Source organism: Myzus persicae, unplaced genomic scaffold, assembly GCF_001856785.1.
Source record: "Myzus persicae strain clone G006 unplaced genomic scaffold, MPER_G0061.0, whole genome shotgun sequence".
NCBI classification, from domain to species: domain Eukaryota; kingdom Metazoa; phylum Arthropoda; class Insecta; order Hemiptera; family Aphididae; genus Myzus; species Myzus persicae.
In genome coordinates this window covers 816,254-840,124 of record NW_019101674.1, presented here as the reverse complement: position 1 = coordinate 840,124, position 23,871 = coordinate 816,254, and the positions used below count along the sequence as shown (strand labels likewise).

Genomic DNA, 23,871 nt, shown 5'->3' with positions numbered 1-23,871 from the left:
CAATTTCCGACATTGTCTGAACAAAATGCTACTCGAATTCGCTCGTCGACGCGTCAATCTTGCGGCACTGCTCTAAAAATAATATCTAAAACGAATTTCATCTCGTCCTAACCTCGCCGTGGGCTCTCGGAAAACGTTTGAGCAGATCAACAATTTATTATACATAATATATTAGATCGTTTTTTTTATTATATTGTTCGGCTATTATTTATCGGAAAACTGTTGAGATAATAGTAATATTATCTCTTGTGCTAATATAACTTAGCTCGATAAAACGATGCAAGTATATTAATTGCCGCTCTATAAACGTGATCCGAGAATGGAAAAAAATTCATAAAACGTCCAACCCCTCCTACAAAAAAAGTTGAGCACTGCATATACTAATGTAAAATATTGTATACATAATATTATATTACAGTGTGACATATGTAATAGTATAAACGTTGGTCATATGAAATATTCACGGGCACGTAGGTATTGATCGGCTTGCTCCGAAAGCACGACGATTTCTACGGAAACCGCACTGAAATAGTAAAATGTTTTTAACGAAAAGTTTACGGTGAGGTCAGCAGGCCGCACGGCTAGAGGTAATATGCCGTGCGTAGTCACAGAAAACCGTAAACAATAATAAGTTGTACGTTCGCGTGTCGGCATAAGACCCGAATTAATGCAAGAACGAGCAGTTGAACGGTGAAAAATAAACGGAAAATACTTTAATAAAATAACATTAACAACAACGACGATAATGTTCCGTGCGTGAAGTCACTAACACGGAATAATTGCCATTAACAACACGAATTTGTGTGCGCCCAAGTCGTACCTATTTTATATTACCGTACCCAGTCGGTTTGGAATCGGTTGCAGTTTCTTCGTCGGATCAATAAAATAATAATATACGCGATCTAGGTACGTACCATCATATTATGTTATACACCGAAAATACGTGAAATGTGACGTAAATTCTGTATTTTTTCATGCAGTCATTCGGCGCAGTGGCCACACTCAATGATATTATGCTAAAATCGCCGCGATCGATACGTTTTTTGAAGACCTACACTGTGTGGGTAATGAGATAAATGAAATTTTGCACTATACCAAAAACAATATATTATAAAGAATAATATTATTATGCGTCCAATCTTGCACTTTTAAGTATGAAGTCATACAGGATCATATTCACCAAGATTGTTTATAGTATTGATGGAATGATCGATATTTGGTGAATCTTTTGAACTGAACTATCGTCTTGATGTTCTAATGATCGTCTTCACTAAATAAATATGTTATATTATAGCTTGAATTTGCTTACATAATATGGTAGACTTGAGTATTAATTAACGGTCTATTTTGTTTATCATTATTGAAGTTCAGAAGAAAATTGGTAGATATATAATAATAATTACGAGGAGAAAACATGAGTAAACATTGGTTGACACTATAAATGTACAAGGTGCAATAGTTTTTATGAGACTACGATAACATAGTTAAAATAACAAAACGCAAGATAATATAGTATTATGTCCTGGACGTGAAAATTCCAAGTAGCAATAATTGCATCCCAACGTTACCGAGAGAAACTCCAAGACTATACAGCTAACGATAATTAACTTCTCCCGACTGGAAGTTACTGCGGACCTGGCTAATGTGTGGGTATGAGGGAACCTTCGGATATCCACTTGTAGTCTAAGTGTCCCACTGCAGACTAATCGCCGAGGTCGTACAGAGAAAAGCCACCGCATCTTATTAACAGTAGGTATAGGTAGATATAAAATATTATATATTCTCGATGAATTCTATTAAAAACGGGCGACTCGAATATTTAGACAGTAATAACGGTACAGTTATTATTGTTCCAAATTCTTTCCACGCGATCAGACGGTCGTCGACGGCGAATAATTTTGTATTCATTACAGCCTCGCTGCCGCAACAGTCGAATAAGTGGTAATGGTCGCATACGCTTAGGCTCTGTTTCGGGACATTACCTTTCAAATATTGTGCTCGGGGCGAGCGAAATGATAATGTAGGATAAATGGTTTTAAGTCTTGTCGTTTTCTCGGTCCACTGCATAAAACAGAAGCTTACCGTTGAGGCATTACGCAGATGATCTAACAGCCGAAAGTCGAGGCGTCCCTCTCTATCAGACGGCAAGTGAATAACGCAGCAGCAACAACAACAGTGTAATACAATTATGTTATAATCCGTAATATTATGTAAGACGAAAACAACATTATGATTATAGTAACAACAGTCTTAGCATAAGATCTACATTTAGATTTTGAGAGAAGCGACGAATGATATAATATTATACTAACTATATTGACATTGCAATGATGATGTGTTTTTATTTATTTTTTGTCTGAAGACACATTTAACAATATAAATATGCTTTGATTTCATTTTTTTTTTTCGTCACCTTTTCGAGCAGTTAAACGATTAAATGGTCAACTTCGGCGACTTTACAGGTAGAAACTGAATTTAGGTAGTTGTTACATTGAAGTATCAAATTTAAGATATTTTCAATACTTTTGTAAAGAATCAAGAAAAAGAAGAAAGTGATTTTGTATGAAAAACCATATTTTTGATATAATCGATTTTCTGTTTGATGTAATTCATAAACAAATAGGTAACCTTAAATACCTATACTTGACATTTTCATAAAATGTGTTTATATTAGCATTTTATATAATATATGCATGGTATAATTTCAAATTAAAATTAATAAAAAATGTTTCGTCTTTTTTTTTGAGTTATTTTACTGCTACAGATGTTTTTTTAGTTTCGTAACTCTACAGTATACATATCGATAAAAATTGTTTTTGCTCAGTCGAAAAGCTTGTGTATTTAATTTAAAGTATCTCACAAGTTGTTATAATAACTATCAAAAATAAAATACATACGGTTGTTTTAAATATAAGTATTTGAAATTCAAATTTTAACTTAGAAATTCTAGAACCTGTACTCTGTCTAGAGAGAGCTCGCCGATTCTGCGCATCCCCCGTGTCCGTGTGCCCTACTATGACAGGGTATCTCATGGAGATGCGCAGAAGAACAGATTTTGGTCGGAATTCTCTAGTTGGAGTATGGAAACAAATTACTAAATCATTAGTCATTACACTCATTACGGTATATAAATTTGTAGACATTTACTTAACTTTATACATAATTATATATGGTGGGCTTTCTCTGGGTCTTTGACTTCCCTGAAGCCCGTAGGCCAGTGAATACATATGCGTTAGAATTATATAATTATTTAAACAGTTTTTTTTTCAAAGCATCACGGTTAATAAATTTTACAAACGACTCTGTAATGTTTGTAAGACTACAGTTTATTGATTCGTCGGCTCCCGGTTTCTTTCGAGATTTTTCATCTTCTGTATTGAATTTAGAGTTATGTACGAAATGTTTAAACATTGCAACGGCGAGTCATTGCAGTGGTGTAAACATAAGTACGTGACTTGAGTCACCTCGGGATTTTTGTAGAACGTTAATCGACCGTGACGTGGCCAAGTGGGTTTAATTTTAATGACATTAATATACAAAATATACTTTTGGTTGTAAGTATCATGGGGATATAGGTATAAATTTAAAATATATAGCAACGTCTTAAGAACCTAGAATTTAGCGAGCTCGCTTTTCTAACATGTTTAATTCCTTAAAACAATTTTTTTTAATTTTCAATGGTAAAACCTATTTTTAGCACATAATTTGGATTGACTTAATTTGTTCAAGTTAATTTAACTGCTAATACTCGGCTCTAAGTTCAAAATTGAATGTATGAAAGCCATTATTCAATTTTGAAAAAAAAAATGTTTAATTTACCTGTATAATTTATTTATTTTAGGTTAATGTATGTAATTTTATTTGTTTTCATGAAATATTATTATCTTTATTTATATTGTTCTTATTTATTCTCTATTTTGTTTATTTTCTTTTTCTTTTTCTTAATTATTAACGACTTTGTATCACTGCTCTCTCTTTTCTGCACAAGCTTTGCTTTTGAAAAGAAAACCAAAGATCAATTAATTTATCTATTTTATTTTATAATATGTTTGTAATTCTAATTTGGTATCAATAAATATTATTATTATTATTATTATTATTATTATAATTTCTATATGAAAATCATCACTTCCTTTAGCCATATAAATGTATAACGAATAATAGCTAGGTATATTATAGTAACGTGGAGAAAATGGGTGACGAAAGCTCATAGAAATAAGATATCAATATTTAAATCATTAGTTTCTGACTTAAAAATAAATAACTTTACACAGAACATCTTATGATATTGCAAAATACTCAGGTGATAGCAAATTTAAAAGACGGTTTGCAAAATCAAAATATTGGACGAGGTCAATGCAATGTATGAAAATGCGAAGACGGTTTTAGCGTTTTAAAAATTAACTAAACTTTGTAAAAACTAAAAACATGGGTATGTTGAAAAATGAATTAATCAAATAAAATATTAAAAATAAACGGCTATGAAGGCTATATTATTGTGAAATTTGGTAGTAAAACCATTTCAGTCGTTGAAAAATATTTTGTTCATTCGGTCATAAATTTCATTACATTTCATCGACAAAACCGCAAATATTATTCTCTTCTCAAACATTTACACCATGCTTATTCCCTATACAGTAATTCTATAACGATAAACTATTTCATAATAATCATGACTTATAGGTAGGAAGCTTAAAATAAATACTTAAATTTGATACAAACATAGTTTTATTTAAATGACAAAGCTACAATAATAAGCACCAACTCTCTTTACAGTGCCTCAGAGGTGTCGGAAAAAAGTAAATCTTATTATAATTTAAAATTTAAGGAAAGTATGAGGGGAGAGGAAAAGCACAGTAAACTTATCAAACTAAAACTTAGCATAAAATATATAGGTAATATCATTACATTATGTTTCGTGACACGTGTGCATTATGCCATTATTACGAAAATTATAATAATTACAAAATAATATTATTATGTCTTTGCTCGTGATAATAACATACATACATATTATATTATGACGTCGACGGAAAATGTTCGTTATTATTTAAATTCACATCGACTTGAGTCAACTATGTTTTATAGTGTGAAACAACCGAACCGAACATTGCCTTCATCGTTTTCCCCAGGCCCGTCTGCCGCAGTTGTCAATCACAGCGTCGCTTCGTTTCTTCAGATATTGTCATAATGATATTATCTAATGTCGTACTCGCGTGGGTATACTGCTAATGGAAAGTCTAATTAAAATTTAATCAAAGGAGAAAAAAATCACAACTGCCAATCACCGTACTATAATATTATGAAATTATTATAAACACGATAACCTATCTATATTGGTATGGACATTGAATAATGCACGTCAGTCATACAATTTCATGACGACGATACCTAAATAAAACGGTTTGAAATTTTAATAAAATAATATCGTACAGGCGCACTGATGTTACAACAATAAATGACATGAACACGTTTTTTTGTATATAGATGATTACCAGAGGCTTACCTATTATTAGGATTAAACAACTTCTTTGAGCAGAATATGTGTCTTTGAATATTATGTATTTATCTAAAGCTCGTTGTTTCCACCACGCGACATTCAAGTTTGGTTCCTTATAACTGTGATACGAAACACAAAATACATTGAAACGTTATATTCTATAATCTGCAACGACCTTTCTTAAACAAAACATATAGCCTACTACAGTATAATATATATAGGGCAATTAAAAAGCTTGCTCTTTTATGCTTACATAATGAATATATTAAAATTCAGATTTTTGGAATTTTTAAATACACTTGTAGACCATTTTTCGAATCATTAAAATTGTTTGTACCACTTAAGGATAATCTGGTGACAATACAAACTTCAGTTTTTCGAGTTCTTACCCCCACTTTCATCATTAATTATAAGCAGACATTTTTTCTGAAAATAAATATTTATGCATCTAAATTCAAATTCAAGCTAGTACTTTTTGAGTTATGTAACTTTGAGTTTTAAGGATAATGAGTTAAGTAAATGAGGGTCTTAGACGATTAATATTGATTTGCCAATTTAAATAATTCGTAAAAATGGTATAATAAATACTACATCTAACATAACATATAGTTTTATTTTTATAAAACCATTTTTAAAGATTATTATCATTACTATAAACATATTAATAACTCAGAAACTACTCATTAGAATTTTTATTTATATACATCAACATTTTCAAAAAAATTGTTGGCCAAATATGGTTCAGTAAAAAAGAGGGGTTCTCATTTGAAAACTAGAAGTTTATAACTCCACAGGATACTCCTTAAATAGTACAAAAATATTAAAAATGTTTAAATAATATAGTCTTTAAGTCTACTTAAAAATTCTAAAAATCAGAATTTGAATAAATGTACTATTTAAGTTAAAAATTGGGGTGATCATGTTTAAAAAAACATCCTGTATATTCATTCGGTCTTACATAAAATGTTATGTATTATATTAATTCATATCTTTGAGCATTTAACTAGGATAGGATTTGGAGGTCTATAAAAACTTGTTAGTAAAGGTGTTATCTTATACTGAGTTATACCTTGTCCTCTACGAAAAAAATATGGCGTGTTTATCTTCTTTAATTTATGACTCGCAAGTACATTCAACCAACTAATTATATTCCTTGTTAGCATTTAGATAGTGTTGACCCTTAAACAGGGACAAAAAAGGCATTTAAAACAAACAACAACAAAAAAAACGCGTTGAGATTTAAATGTTTTGAAATGCGTAGGTACGTGCGAAACTCGGTGCGGTGCTGCACATAATAATAATAATAATAATAATAATAATAATAATAAGAATAATAATAATAATAATAATAATAATAATAATAATAATAATATTAGTAGGTAGGTATACCGTTAAAATCAGGGTCGTCTTATAATTTTGGGGCCCGTGCATACTAATTATGCAGCCCTTAATTAACAATACTTCGACATTAGTCACTTTAATATTTTATCATTTTGTGAAAATATTTCACACAATTTTTCCAAACATTCAATCACAAAAATATTGGGTAATACTAATACGATTACCTATCTCAATTAATCATTTGTTAAACTAATTTACCTACATATTTTGACAACTCCGGGAATCTGCCCACCCGAGCCTCTCCTTCTGTGTCTCTACGGTACTGCTTAATACTAAAACTGAGTTAGAAACGAAAAATCGCGTGCCTTACATAACACTAAGAAACCCTTATTTTTTTCCATGACCTCCGACGAGACGATTCCAGGTCATTTGGTTTAATATTTTAACAGACCACCGAGGTCGACGGTGTATATTATATATTATGTTATACGGCACGAAATGTGCTTGGCGCGAGTGGTGAAAATTGGCGAGGGCGAGGGCCGAGCGTTTTCTCATTGTTTTCGTGGACGAGGTTAACTTTATTATTTATTTATTTTTATTATTTAAAAGATTACATTAACCGTTTATTACCACACATAGTTGGCTGTGTACCCACCTACTAAGGTCGCAGAGCAAATATATAAAATGTTTAAAGCAACAGTGTTAAGTCAATCGGACCATGTTACACGGTATACCTACGGGTAACCCGAGATGGGTTCGCGAAAATTATGACAACTTACTGTGTTATGTGAATAAAACTAAAAAGTGTCCGACGGCTGAGCAGTCAGATCCTGCGGATTAAATGCCCATCGGTATTATGGGAGTCGTTGTTGTCATCGACTACCGATAATAACCGGTGGCACGCGGCCAGTACGTTTGTCGTTTATTAGGGAAAAAACTGTGCTGATAAAAGTGGTAAGTGCACAGCTGATAAGGAATAATCACGTCTTCCACTAGAATATTGAGATAACCATGTTTTATTATTATACCATATTGTTATAATAACAAATACATATAAAAATAAAAATATATAAACCTACAACTGCATTTATACAGTTTCGGTCCTTCAAATTTATTTCTACTTTCCGACATTTGTGTCGGTTTCAATACAATACATATTATTGTTGTGTAGAGATAACGACCAACTGTGTAACGGCGCAAAACACAATGTAACGGCTTTTCTCCGAGCCAACAAACGAGTTGAGTAAAATATGACATTATGGCAATAGAAAACAACACCGTTTGATCCGTAGAAGCATGCACAATAAACGGCGTGTCAAACCTGAGATCGACCAGCCAAGCAAAAGACAGACCATATCAACGAACGGGCATACAAACCGGTCCGTCTGTCGGCATCGAACACTCACCAATAACTTACCGTCCAGTCCGGTGGAAAACGAAGCCGGAGAAACCGACCTGCGTGGCAGCGATCAGGCATTCGAGTTCCGGCAAAACGAAGACAGATTTAAACCGCGGAAGAGAAGCGAGTCGAATACGACTGCAATGCCGCCGTCCACCAAATCAGCACCGCAGGCGAACAACCAGCCGTCGACAGGCTGTCTTTGCAGACAACGTATTGCGGGCCGCCCACCTCACCGACTGACGACAACTAGCCCGACGGACACCTCTCAGGGTTAGTCGGTTATGGGCTACGATCTGTCCCGACGAACGCCCTCGACGTCACCTGCAGGCGTTGTCGGTTTTGAAAAACAGCTGAGCGGCCGAACACCGAAGACACCGCCGCACTACTCCAGCGACGCCCGTCGTATTCCCTCCGTACGTGTGACAACGGGACACCATAAATAGCCCTTCTCGGGGCTTACAAAGTCTTAGTCCTCCCGAGCGGCACCTGCTCGGGTCAAGCGTCCCGATCGGGCCTTGTTGCCAGCGCCGGTTGTCATTTGCGCATCGCTATTGTTAATTTAGACCTTTTTTGTAAGACATTTGCGCATCGTTCGATTTTTGGGTTATATATCATTTGCGCATCAGCCGTTTAAAAGGTCTTACATCATTTGCGCATCAATATTATTTAACAATAGAATTTTAAAAAAGGTGTACACCCAAAAGTGCTAGTTGTTTTCTAACTTTGATCTTGAAATTCATTCATCAACTTTCAAATATTGTACAGATATTTCTGTTTTAAAATATGTTTGACGACGCATATGGTAGAGAGAAATGGAGAGATTTTGTGATAGCAGCGATGGCACTTAATGGGCCGATAAGCTGAGAATATTGAGATAATATTGTGTAGGATTATCATTATAGTTATCAATAACATAACTAAGATAAAAAAATTGTTATGCCTCAATAAAAATTGATGAACATTGAAGATTTATTCAATTTATTTTAATTATATGGGTTTGTTTATTACATATGATTTATGAAAATCATTACATTTTCAATGAAAAACTATTTTTTATACAATTCTATTGTTCAGCATGTTGATGCGCATTTGATGTATAATAATTTGGTGCAGGTAAAACGGACAATGCTCAAACGATAATTAGCGCTGATGCGCAAATGATGTACGATATTTTGGCACAGGTAAACAGACGATGCGCAAATGATGTACGGCCGTTGCCAGACGCGCCGCTTGTCTTGCGGGCATGACACGACGTTGCGCGGCCCACCCCTAACAGCGTGTAAAAAATAACCGTTCCCTAATATTATTGTCGACGAGCCCTTGCCCTCCGATCGGCCGTGTTAGATTCCGGGCACGCCGTCCTTGTCCCCTATATTTGCTAATATAATTTCGATAGAAATAAACCAACCAGAGTTGCTCGTTCCATAATCTACTCAAAGACTAAACTATTAAGGGACGGTGAGCACCGTCTCAACTGTTTTCTTTTAAAATTTAACAAAACAATTGAATAATACAAGACTTTCTATGAAAATTTTTCCCACTATACAAATTGTATGGCAAACCATCTAAAAACAATTGCAAAGATAAACGTCGTTAACTGATTGGTAGCAACGGTTGTAACACAAATATTATTATGTTAATAATATAGATTGTATCCATGTCATGGATTATACGCATAGAGGATAAGGATGGAAATTAATACCATTGTATCTACTAATGCATTTTACATTAAATGTAAATTCTGACCGTGTACGTATTATTACAATCGTCTTAAACATGCAATGATATATAAATCCTGATTAGTTTAAGGGGATCGGTGGCGGTGACGACTGTCTTTGTCTAACACACGCGCAACATACGAATTCAGAGGTGTTTTTCGGCAAACTTACCGATTAATAAAGTGAAGGGATAAGAATTCTGAAAACAGATTTGAATTTGTCGTCAAGTCTACTTGAGATCGGTCAGTCTACATTTTTGATTTTAGATTCTGAGTGAAACGATAAAAAAAAAAATTAAAATTAAAAATTAAAAAACATTCATCGTTTCACTCAGAATCTAAAATTAAAAATGTAGACTGACCGATCTCAAGTAGACTTGACGTTAAATTCAAATCTGTTTTCAGAATTCTTATCGCTTCACTTTATCAATCGGTACGTTTGCCGAAAAACACCTCTGAATTCTTATGTTGCGCGTGTGTTAGACAAAGACAGTCGTCACCGCCACCGATCCCCTTAATAGTTATTTTATTAACAACCAGATGTTGGGTACTCAACAACTAGAGAAAAAGATACAAAATCTTTAAATTTCTTGTTGGGTTAGATAAGATTAGTTAAATATATATATTTATATGAAAAATAAATTTAAAATATTTTTAATATAATTAATTTTGAATTAACCAAATAAACAGTGAGTAACCGGTCCTCGGTAAAAAAAAACAGGACCCTACATCACTCACGATTAAAGAAAATAATAAAATGTAAGTACCTACGATTAACACTGTTGTACTTGTATCAATCAAAATAATAAGTGCATATTTTCAAGTAAAAATAGGGTAAGAATATAAGATATTATTATGTATTATAATTCTACTTTTGGTGTGAACTTACTGTACCTATATGAAACATTTGAAAAATATAACAAGTAATGAAGTTCAATTTTGAATGTGGATTTTGGTTGATAACTTAATGCAAATTTACTGTGTTCTATAAAATAATGATATTATTATATTTTAATTTTTTAGCTTAGCATACAAAAGTTTTCGAATACCAAAAATCAATCCGATTATAACTCAACACACATGATGTTAAAAATATTAAAATCCGTTTTCAAAATTAAAATCATCCTAACCATAGGGTGATGACATCTTGATCAGTCCTGCAGTTTCAGTTTAACTAATGTTTTTAATGATTAAATCGTATACTACTTTGATTTTATAATATGGTCTTAGGTTTGATGGCTTATTCAGTAACCTTCTAAATATAATTTATACTACTTCATATTGTAATGCAATTGGAAAGTTCTTCAACAAACTGGACGACTGGACCATTAGACTAGCAGTACCGGTACATACACTGCCATCTACCGATATAATAATATTATTATTTATTTTATTTAATGGTTCTACTGAAAATTACTGTGAATTTGACCCACGATGTTCAGAAGAAAATATATCTTGATTTGACCAAAGTGTGTTATTTAATGTCTAGTTTAGTTGTCTACCGAATAGATTTTCATTTTTAATTCGGCGTAGGTAGATATTTCAATTTTTTTTTTATTTGATAGGATCTACAAACCAGAAATAACCGTTATTTCAGTTAGAATTTAGGTATACTTAAAATAATCAAATATGGGCGATAAGTGATAACTGGTACCAACTAAAAACTTATTATTTTTAACTTTTTAACTAAGTTAAGTTTATAATCAAATTAATTACTTAACAAGTAACAGTATCCAAAACTTTCTATAGTCAATTTGAAAAATAATACGTAAGCTAAAGTCAAATTTACACATACGTTTTATACCATACTGTACCAACCTAGCTAAAACTAATTATTTTTTGTTTAATCACACGGTTTTAACAAATACCTATTCACAACAAAATTAAAAAAGTTCCTTAATTTAATAATTTATTTGATCATATAACTATGTTGATTAATGTGTAAAAATAATGTTTTTAAGTCACTACAACTATTGAACAATAATAATAAAAATGTTGTATGCATTTTTAACAAAATACTTAGTAGATATATTATGTTGTTCATCAGTCACAATAATATGTAACCTAAGGGCAAGGAGGTCATTATAATCAATTACTTAATTTCTTTTTAAATCAGCTAAGTGCCCATGGCAATAAATTTCACAATATTAATATTCAGCTTTTTGAGTTTATTATGTTTGTTAATGTATAAGTTATATTAACATAGTACTCATAACTTCTAACACAATTATTTTTATTATCTTATCCACCTTCGAAAATAACAATAATGTTAATCGAAAATAAATCGGATCGTTGATAATAGTGCAACATTGAAAACATGCTTTGCTCGATCGACAAGCTGTCCCTTAAATAAACATTATGACTTTTTTGGTGATTGACTATTGTCTATTACACAATCGTTTTGATATTAAATAACGTTCTCAAGATACATACATACAAAATTTAAAATAAATTCAAAATTTGAAGCAGTGAGGTTGGTCTTCAAAATAGTTTAAAGTGTATTCAAGAATCATTGAACTCTGGACTCCAGTAAATGGCCACAGTTCCTTCATTGACAGCGTGCTTGACCAGTTCACCATATTGCACCATCCAAGATAACCCCAAGTATAATCGGTGCACTTTAAGATCATGATCTTAAAACAATGGTGAACGGTGGGTGGAGGAAGTTGTTTTGAATGCTCGACTGGTCATGATACTCGCCGAGTACAATAGGTATGAGGCTTAATTCATTTTTAACCAGGGCTTGCAAACGTTATAATAACGTTATGATTATAACGTTATATTTGATAAAAAACGATTGAAATTTGTAAACGTAATTATAACGGAAAACGATAAACGTAAATAAATAAATAACACAAAACAAAACGTAACGTTTAACAAAATATATGATGTATCATTAAACAAAACATAACGCAAAACGGTATATATTGTATTCCATTAAACGAAATAATTAATTCCCAATTATTTAATAATACTTAGTAGTATTCAATTATTTATTCAATCCAAGAATTAATTTTATTCCGTATCCGGCCTATCCGGGAGATCCCGTATTAGATATTATTTTAAAACTTAATAAGAAGTTATTAATAGAATAATTTAATTACCAATAGCTAATAATAGTGATGCTCTGATAATATTGTACTGTACTATCTGTACTACGGTCGAAATTTATACCACTCAAGTTATTCAACTATTGTGTTCGGTGTTCAGGTTGCTCAGATTTATTCACTCGTCAGTGTTTGTCTAATTGTTGTCAAATGTTTAATATTTATATTTTATACTAATATACTTATAGTTTTAACGTGCATACGTTTTCTTTATATTAGTTTAACCCATTTAATTAAATAAATAAAATTTAACAATACCTACTTAAAACTCAGAATAGGGAAATTATGTCCCCAAAAAAAGGTCACAGTCGTATACTCTTAAATTGCGGCCTGTGTTCTTTTAAAACAGGTATCTAAATACTTTTAAATTTTAAATAACGATAAACGCAAAAATTGTAAAACGTTTTAATTATGAATAACGATAAACGCAAAAATTGTATAACGTTTTAATTCTGAATAACGATAAACACAAAAGTTGAATAACGTTTAAATTTTGAATAACGATAAACTCAAAATTTGTATAACGTTTTGATTGTAAATAACGTAAAACAAAATTTTTTTTTCAAATGCAAGCCCTGTTTTTAACACATAAAAACAAGGACCCAACCTAATTTACAATTTGAAGTTTTAATATCGCATTAATTGGTATGTACAACAATAATGTAATATACAATTGTAAATTAAAAAACACATTTTTTATTCTAGAAACAGTATTAAACGTATTTTTCAAATTGTGGAATTGAGCACAAACCTAACCCTAACATAAGATAGTATTTTTGACAAAATATATACACTGGCCATTTTTCAATGTTCAATACACTACATCAATATACTCGTATATTTATTACAAACATGAATAACTTAATAAATTAAATGACAACCAAACTAATATTTTCGTCCGTGTTCGTAATTATGATTATTTTTCATTTTTTTTTTCTTATAATTGTTATAGTAAATTGTGCTTTTTGGAGAAAAAAAATTAAAAAGTAGATGCAACAAAAAAACTACGTAATTACATTTAAATTCTCGATTAAATTAAGTGTTTTTTTTTTGTGATTCAACATTTTACTTTCTGGTAAACACGAACAGTTTGTATTGGATGGAATAAAAGGATAACATGATATTTCAATAAATGTATAGCTGTGATGTGCACCTAAAATAATATGCCAAATGCAATAATTTGATTAGGTATGTCATTAATACAATGTATAATATTACACAGACTGTATCGGAAAGATTATAAACTAAATTGGATGGCAATAAGGTGGATGAAAAAAAAGGGATAAAGGTTAAAGGAATAATTTATTATTGTTATTAGGTATACGTTTCCATAAATTGATTTTAAATCCGACACTTTTGATACACTCGTGGCACTGCTTGTACTGATGGTTTAGGTCCCAAACAATAAATCTAAAATTATTGGACTCATTTAATATTATTGCATGGCATAGGTACTATTATGTAAATCGAATATAAAACAAACGTATTTTAAGTCGAAACGTCTGTCATTTAAAACTCTATGAAATAAATTTTCAATTTTGCATATTATTAACTAGATTTGTTGTATATATTATTTACATTTTTAATTGCTGTTAACAGTTTATCATATTTTATTTATTAAATTCAATTTTAATTAAATAAAACACTCGCTAATGAGTGTTATATGATTTATGCCCACAAAAGTATGAGAATATACTATCGTATTTTTAAAAATAATATTATAATAATGTATAATCAGAGTAAAGTTTAAAGTTGTCGGAAGTTGAACATATTTAATTTGCTGTCGGTCCGTATTTAGATTTTTTCGATTATACGAAATAATTATTAATCATCAAACAGATTATTTTTAATTATTAATAAGTTGAATGAAAGCCCATATCGTTAGACATCTCGCTTTCATAGTGACTACCTATGAGTCATACTGACTGGTGCACAGCGTTAGCATTTTGTTTTTTTAATTGAAATCGTATTTTATGATATGCGGTGTTGTATACAGGTACCTATTAGTTATTTTATAACAATTTTTAGTTTCCGTCGAATAAACATGTGTCAATATTCACATCAAATGTGTAATATCATGGTAACGAGTATATGCTACTGATGCAGATACATTTTAATAATAATTATTATTATTAAAAAATAACGATGGTAACACACCGACACGGCAGTGATGGTTGGAAAGCATCGCCACTTTGATGCCTTATGATGTGTGTGTATGTGCGTGTGAGAGAGAGAATTTATTTTATGACGTATTCGATTAATAATAATTACTGTTACGAATAAACGGTCAGCTGCAGGATAGATGTAATGCAGTCTGTATTTTATGACGTATGTTTTATACGGTAGGCAATGCTAAATACTAACAAATAATAAATATAAAACCGTCTGACTGATTAAGACTCGGGAAACTACTGTCGTTGACTGACGGATTTTATATTATACCTAGGTTATGTTATCTGTAATCCACAGTTACACGAATCGGAATCGCAATAAAATTGCATATTAACACAAAGAATACCATTTATCATTTTGTTGTAATTCGGTTCCAAAACAGCCCAATTCTATATAGGTATATTTAATATTTTTCCAGCATCACTGATAATTTAAGAATAATTATATTACGTCAACTTACAGGCTAACATATTAATAATAAGTACTTAATAACAATATAAAATATCCTAAACTGACACACCGTCTCCGCTCAGAATCGTTTTTCGTATTCAATGATTTGATATCATTGAATTCATATTTAATACCATCCATTACAGCGAGACACCTAATTATCAGCAGAGCGACATCCATTTTTTTATTTTGAAACATCTAAATCGAAATTCAAACAAGTTATTAGACTTTGAGTATTAAAGACTTATATGGCAAAGAAATATGAATTTACATCAAATATAAAATAATTGAAATATAAGTACAGTTTAGTTCTTCGACAATTTTTACAAACTATATAATTGTAATAAATAAATAAATATTTGGTGTAAAATTCAAATCATAATAGCTCTCGTCCACATCTATAAACCTGTTATCATGCATACACCAAAATCCTTAGTACCTACCTATTTAAAGTTGAATAACTCAAAAACTACTATTTTGAATTTCGGTTTATTAACATCAACGCATGTTCGAAAAAAATCATATCCTTAAAAATACACAGTAAACAATTGTGATATCTACCTACTATAAAATCATTAAATATTCCAAATATCGGTACTTGAATAAATTCATTATTAAAAAGAAAATGAGAGAATGCTCATGGTTATAATATATTATTTACGATCTGGACGAGCAAATGGTGAAGATAGGTGGTTGAACGTCTCGGAGACTTGTCCTATAAGTGTAATAGTCATGTATATAAATAGAAGTAATAGTGACCACGCTGTTTTACGATATAATCCGAACTGCAGACCGACCAAATGGATTGAAATCGGCGTCCAAAACATCAAATGGGAGTTAAAAGTCGTAAATGTATGTGGGCGTACCAGCACTGGGCTCTGATGCCAACAGCCGTGTAAAAATGTCCATTGAATAGCCAAAGGCCCGAACCCTCTAATGCCTCGAAAAAGCGAGAACAACCATATAGTATTATAATAGTGGTCAATACCATTATTAATTTTGTAAAACTATTATATAATAGTGTTTATTACACCAGGATCATGTTGAAACAGGGACAATAAACAGTATTTATTCAAATATTATTTTTTTGGAATTATAAGTTTAGGCACTTAAGAGACCATAATAGGTATTTTTAATAACTTTAAATTTTTAAAACCCATTATATTATTGTTCTGTGGCGATACCAACTTTTTTTCAAATGAAAATCGCCCTAATCTGCCAATAATTTGTGAGAAAATTACTTGTTTTAAATGTCAATGCATATATAAGTATATATTTAAATCAGTAGGTCTTAAGTTATTTAACTTTGTATACTAAAAATAATAGGTTTAGAAGATGTGGGGGATATGTTGTTGATTACAAAATTATAATAATCGATATTAATTCATTAATATTTTATAAGTAAAAATTTTTTGAGTACAGTAAATACTAGATTCAATATTAAATCTTTTAATATTTTTGTAAAACTTTTTAAGTATCCTTAGTATATAAATTTTAATATCCAAGAATATACTGGTTCAAGTTTTGATTTATATGCATACAAATCAGCCGCTCTACATTTTACAAAGAAAAGGGGTTGGTTTCACTTGATAAAAATGTTTGTTTAAGCTAGATGACTGACTTTCGTTAAATGGCGTAGACATATGAAAAATTAAATAATTATCACTACTTATCAAATACAGGTACTAAAATTTCCAAAAATCATAGAATTAATTAATAAATTATTAAAAAAAAAATTTGGGTGAGCATTCATCATGCTTGGTGAATCACCGATCATTTTTAAGCTCAATTTTATTCCGCTCAAATCGAGATACATCCAGTGCGATATAATTAAATTATTATTTTCTCATACAACAATTTTATTAGATATAGAATTTACTAGAAAAATATTCAATCAACTCGCAGATATGAATGTGTTATGAATGTTTACACAAATGTCAGATACAGCGGGAGAGACATCGGAGAAATGCCTCCAAAATGTCTCTCCCAAAAAAATATTTATGTAGATTGGTGTTTGTATTACCATATTGTTATTAAAATTATTTCTTGATGTAAATTCGGTAAAAAGCACTCAGTGCTCACAAAGTCACAACTTACTATACAACACAAAATAATTATATTCTAATTTATTACAATATTAATGTCAAACGACAAACAACGATAAAAACGATTTTGTTTGATACATCGTTTTGTACATCTTTCTATTAGTTATAATTGTAATTAAAAATGTTTGTAAGTTTCTTGTCACGGCGACTGACGACATGGAATTAATAATAAACACTACAATTCAACATCGAATAAGAGATTTCCTATTGTAGTCAATTTTTTCGTATTTTCATAAGTAAGTGGTATCAAAAACTCTTGGTTCCAATTCCGATTTAAAATGTATTACTCGCCTCTTCATACTAATCATTGATTTGATAATATACAGATAAGCCACTACATAGGAGTTTTCGGGGACTAAAAATATGCTGTTAGCCACCTATAGGCTTGCTGCATCCGTTTGCATTGCGCTTATTGCAAACGGATGCAGCGAACCTAATGTCTAGCAGCATAATTTTAGTCCCCGAAAACTCCTATGTAGTGACTTCTCTGTATATTATAAAATCAATGATATCATTAAAAAAATTACTCATATTGATTTTGATAAAAAATGTAATTTGGCATTTCAATGTCCCGACTTTTGAAAAAAACGCTGCAGTTGCCCGTGGCATTTGATGTGTACTGTGATAAAATGTATAATATCTCTCCACCTTTGACCCCGATGATAAGCACTCTGGATCTGCAGCTGTATATTTTGAAATACAACAATCTATACGACCTACCTACCAGGACCTAATATTATAATTTATAATAAGGGTGCAGGGACGAGTAACCAGCAACGAACGCAAGACACAGGCAGCTGGTAATGAAGGTTTAAATAAAATGTTTATTGACGGTCATGTAAACATGTACAAGATAATTTAGTATAAAATTAATTAGTTTAGTAGTTAATAGTAATTTAAAGGCGTACAGCGTTTAAATAATCGTAGGAACGACGTGAACAGTTTACATGCTATTGCGTCTGAATTTCGGTGAAACGGTTCGTCTGGAGCGGCTGCCAGGTCCGCCGGCCAAACCCGCCTGAAACAAATAAGGTAATATTAATCGTTATATTAAAACACCATAGTGCCATTAATTACACAATACGTTTTTGTCATTAAAAAACCTTTTTATCTGTAATTGTATTGATTAACAGGGTAATCGCGAGTGGTACCAACATTCACAACAGTCAGACCATCAAATATGTGTGTCCGACCGATCCAGAATATTGAGGGTGGTCAAAGGGGCTCGGTTCGGGGTTCTACAAATCTAAGACTCCCATTCTTTCAATAAAATATATCTGTTTTGTATATATTTCAAAAAAAATAATATGTCCCACTAATTAGTAAAAAAAAAACTAATTCGTGTAATTTGATAAAACGTTGAACCTCGATAAGACAATATAATATTGTGGGCAAGTGAAATACAAATTGTGAAATTATTATTTCTGATATAATGACCATGGCAAAACGTTTTCAATTGAAAGAATAAAAACGATGGAACTTTGACCTCATGATATATATGTATATATATATTAAGATTGACAGAGAGGCCCACTCTGGATCTAAATAACCCTTCATCCCATCCTTGTTTGCCAAGTGACGTAACACAACAAATTGGAAAAAGGTGAGTTCAAAGCAATTGACTGTGTTACTGTTGGTGATGTCTTAATCACAAAACATATCTGTGCAGACTCACTTTTTGAGCTTCCTCCACGATACAAGTTGTCACAATTCCGGCCAACGCACACTCTTCAGTCGTCGATTGAGCTGAATTGTAGTCACACAAAACAAATATACATATTAAAACTATTACCGGAGAATAAATAATACCTAGTGCATTAGTACTTAATGTCCTAATGGTATACGACCATTTATAGTGAACAAGGTTAAGATGTTTATGATTTTTATACACATTAATATTGTTCTTTTAGTAATACACATTGTAAACCAAATGGATAATATGTAGAAACAGTTGTTTTTAATTGTATTATTTGAATACTACGTTTCGTTTTTATCTTTAAAATGCATTTTCATTTGGTTTTTAAGAAATTTTTTGCAAGCCTTTTTTGTAAATTGTAAATAATATGTGGGTCATTTTTCTTAAAGTTTAGATTTCGAAGAATCTTTTAAAAAATCATATATTTACATTATTTTATTCACCATGATTATTTTGACGTTATCTTCAACTCAACTCAATACAAGCGTGTCAAACCTGTATAATTATTGGTGTCAAATATTAAACGTGTAGTTACTATTAATAGTCAGTTAAAAATGAATAATGAATAATAAAAAATTTGCAATGCATTTTATAATGTCATTTAATTGTTTTAGGGTCGTACTTTGATATTTTTTATGCATATTTGTATGCATTTTCTATACATTTTAAGGTCATCATCATCATCATCCAAGCCCTAAAGCGAAGATGTGTATTTAATTTACATATTTTAATATGATCGCAGTTTATTTATGGTAGAACCGAAAATGAAACGAATTTTCCAGCGTTTCATAAAAAAAAAACGAATAACGACTATAGTATTATAGCTGTGATTTCTTTTGATTAAGTGTGTGATTTTAAAGTTAGTCATACATATTTACCCTACAAACTTCGAATTCCAAAACATCTTACATCACCTGTTTTAAATCTAAACGTTAAATATCTATTTTATTTGTTTTCAAACATTAGAATTGAAGGTTTATTACAGTCAGAATAATAATTATTTTTAATATCTAACCGTGGAACGTGTCGAATTCATAATGGCGTTCTGTTATGCAAAATGTTTAATTTATAATTTTCCCGTGGTTATTGGTGTGCGGGTCTTAACGAATTATTCGACACGAAAAATGTCCAGCCCGATTATATAATATCTTAGTTTGCCATACCTTTTTTTGCGCAAACGTCGATGAGGTCCTTTGCCTTTTTCATCATCGTTTCGTTCGTCCCGTAATATTTCTGTGCAACCTTGGTAGCCTCTTCAACCGAAAACTTGCCCTTGTTAATCTTAACACAAATTAATTGCACGTTACCTACGTTGAATTGTTACCAAGACCTCGCGTTTATTCGTATACGCGAAGTATTGTTATTTAACAATATTTTACTGTTATAGGTACTTACCACGTTTACTTTTCTCATCAGACAACCCATCATACACTGTAACGGACAAAATTAATAATAATTACAACTAACCGTATTAAATTATTCGCCATGTTAAAATATAACAATATTGTATACGTTCAAACTACGTACTTTTTCGGCTTGTGTTTTTGGTATACTCATCGACCGGAACCCTTTGAGTGCGTCTGAAAATTAAAATTACCAAAACACGTTGGATGGGAATTTTATTATTATTATATTATTAAGATTTTTACCATAGTTTTTAAACGGTGAAAAACATTGAAAAGTATCGCTGTTAAAGGTAATTGATATATTTTCATCAGTGTCAAAAATCATAGTTACAATGATAAAATAATGGCAAAGGAAATTGGATAGTTATTTCTCGCTTGGATATGACAACGCAGGGGACAGTAATAACTTACATTTATTTTTAAAAGAAAGAAATTCTCAATACGCAAATGATTAATATTCTATGGCCGCAAGTAAGCAACTACAAGAGCTGGTTATTTGAGATAAAGTCGGTATAATATTTACAGGTTTGGAGAGCCCTATACCGTTTGAACAATTATAATATTATGTGGTCTTGTCAAGCCACAGATAGAGCAAAGTATTAGATTACAAATAAAATACGAACGCTTCATCAATATTTATAAAATTTAAGAATCCAGCATAAATGCTACGAAATAATATTCAATAGCTGGTTCTACAATACATATACACTGCAGAATCAGCAGTTCAAAAAGTAAGAATATTTCTTCAATAGTTTCAAGTGTTGTAATCAAGGGCTCCCGCAGAAATTAAAATTTGTTGGAAGGGAGGAAGTGGAGGACAAAGTCAAAAGTTTCTGATAATACAGCACATACCTACTATAATACAGCTACTGTAATTACTAATTTCCGGAAAAATTAATTGCATAATATTTATTTCTATGATTTATCGTTATGGATAAATATTACAAACATAAAATATAATAATATGTATTTTACGCATTGCACGGTATCAATTATTGTAAATTATTCGTTTACAAAATTCTACAAAAATGTCATACCTTTTAATCAATTATTTTACTTTTGCGAAATAAATGTGGCTAGTAAAGCGTGTACACTAAATATCAATTGCAGTTTGTAATACATACCGCGTGTGTAAACATTAAATACATTTTTGAAGTTAATTTAATATTTTATGCATATTTATTATTATTTAATTGCAAAATTTAAATAGATATCAAATAAACTAAACTAACGAACCTACTCCAAAAAATCTTCATTTTCACCGTCAACTCACCTGACATCGAAATGTTTAATTGAGATTAACTATATTATTATTTATTTGGGTCATATCACATAAAAATTAATAATAATTAATAATCGCACAAAATGATCCAACAAGCAAGCTCAAACCTTTTTCCCTAATAATGAATTCTGATTTTTGGAAATTTTAATCTAGTTTTTTAAATAGGTCTTGAAATCTCATTTTTCAATTACCTTTTTTGATTTTCTAAACAATTCAAGAAATTAGAGAATTCAAAAATTATTATTACGGTGGAACAAACTTGGTTTTTAAATGACAACCAACCTTTTTACTTTAAATAACTAATAATTTACTGAGAAAATGTTTTTATTTCGAAAACGTTGATGTGCCTAAATCAAAAATAGAACCAATAGTTCAGTTATTAAAGTGTATACAAGTATAGTCACTATAGATAATACTATACAAATTCTATACATCTGAAGTATGTTCTTACAGTATAATTGCTTAAAAATTCAAAAAATTAATTAATAAAGGCTGAAATTAGGGGTGAGCATGATTGAAGAATTATTTTGTAAGTGAGTTTTTCTTATGTAAATTCCGTCTGGTGGTGGATTGATTGGTGCATTATTACTAAAAACTGATATTTAATCGTAACAATGCTGATAAGAATATTATAATATAATTAACATTACCTCCGGACAATTTTGTCTCCGCTATGCAACTCTGGAATATAGTGGCGGACCGATCACTTGAGTTTTGTTGATTGTTTTCACCCTAAAACCGTACATAAGCTATTTGATCGCATTCACAATTTTATGACCCAATAGTACAATTTCTTAATTCATTAATTCTTTATCAATTTTTATTTATTTGCTATTCGTTGTTGTTGCATTCGTGTAGTGTGATTTACTGATTTACTACAGGATAGACGATTGATTCACCAGTTTTATTAAAGTGATATTGTAAATATTTTAAAAACCAGAACATGACATGATGTAGTTCAAAAACATAAGACACATATTTTAATACTCATAGTAATGTTTTAAGTTGATTTTTAGTCATCCTGGAAATAGAGAAGAAATTTACATAAAAAATGAAAAAAATACATTAAAAATCGTAAATAGAATGGTATGAATATCTGTGGCTTGGAAATCATGATTTCGTGCAAATTCGAATAAACGATGCAAATGCATTGAAATCCGAGCTCTGTAGTTATTATATTACTTTATACACTATTATGATTGTACCTACAAGTAGACTATAACGTTCACAGTCTAACGACCAGCGATAATGTGTCATTTATAAATCAACAATGCAATAGTAATAATAATATTATGTGGGTACATCACAGAAGCATTGTGTTCGAATGTATAGTTGTATAATATATTGTTGAACTTACGAAAACGACGGCGACGGACAAGCACAGACACGCCACTTTAAGAACGAACATTTTTGCGTTTAAGATCGAAGTGTATATAGGTACAATATAGGTAAGAGTTAACGATGTATTATTATTATAATGATAATATTTTACAGGAACGATTTGTCATAGACCGCAGTTGTGTAGAGTTTGACGACAGAATAATTCGTTTTACTCTAGTTCAGTGTTTATATACCTACTACTAAATGATAATGAAATAGTAATAATAAATAGGAAAAAGGGGAAAAAGGAGTAATAACAATTAAAATCTACGGAATTTCCACTTCCAAGCGGATATCGGCATTATGAACATAC

General features: G+C 30.9%; 1 protein-coding gene and 1 long non-coding RNA gene across 2 annotated transcripts; one reads left to right on the top strand and one right to left on the bottom strand.

Moving 5' to 3' along the window:
- The first annotated feature begins 9,187 nt into the window (after positions 1–9,187).
- Positions 9,188–9,458, top strand: LOC111030083. The gene is made up of 2 exons (XR_002604063.1): positions 9,188–9,238; positions 9,357–9,458. It is a non-coding gene; the product is annotated as an uncharacterized LOC111030083 (long non-coding RNA).
- Positions 9,459–18,598: 9,140 nt separating this feature from the next.
- Positions 18,599–23,737, bottom strand: LOC111030021 (general odorant-binding protein 28a). The gene is made up of 7 exons (XM_022309323.1): positions 23,536–23,737; positions 22,829–22,910; positions 21,018–21,070; positions 20,886–20,921; positions 20,654–20,771; positions 19,470–19,540; positions 18,599–18,812 (listed from the first exon to the last, which is right to left on the bottom strand). The coding sequence occupies exons 1-7, from the start codon at positions 23,584–23,586 to the stop codon at positions 18,738–18,740; spliced, it is 486 nt and encodes a 161-aa protein (XP_022165015.1). The 5' UTR covers positions 23,587–23,737; the 3' UTR covers positions 18,599–18,737.
- Between the last annotated feature and the right edge of the window lie 134 nt (positions 23,738–23,871).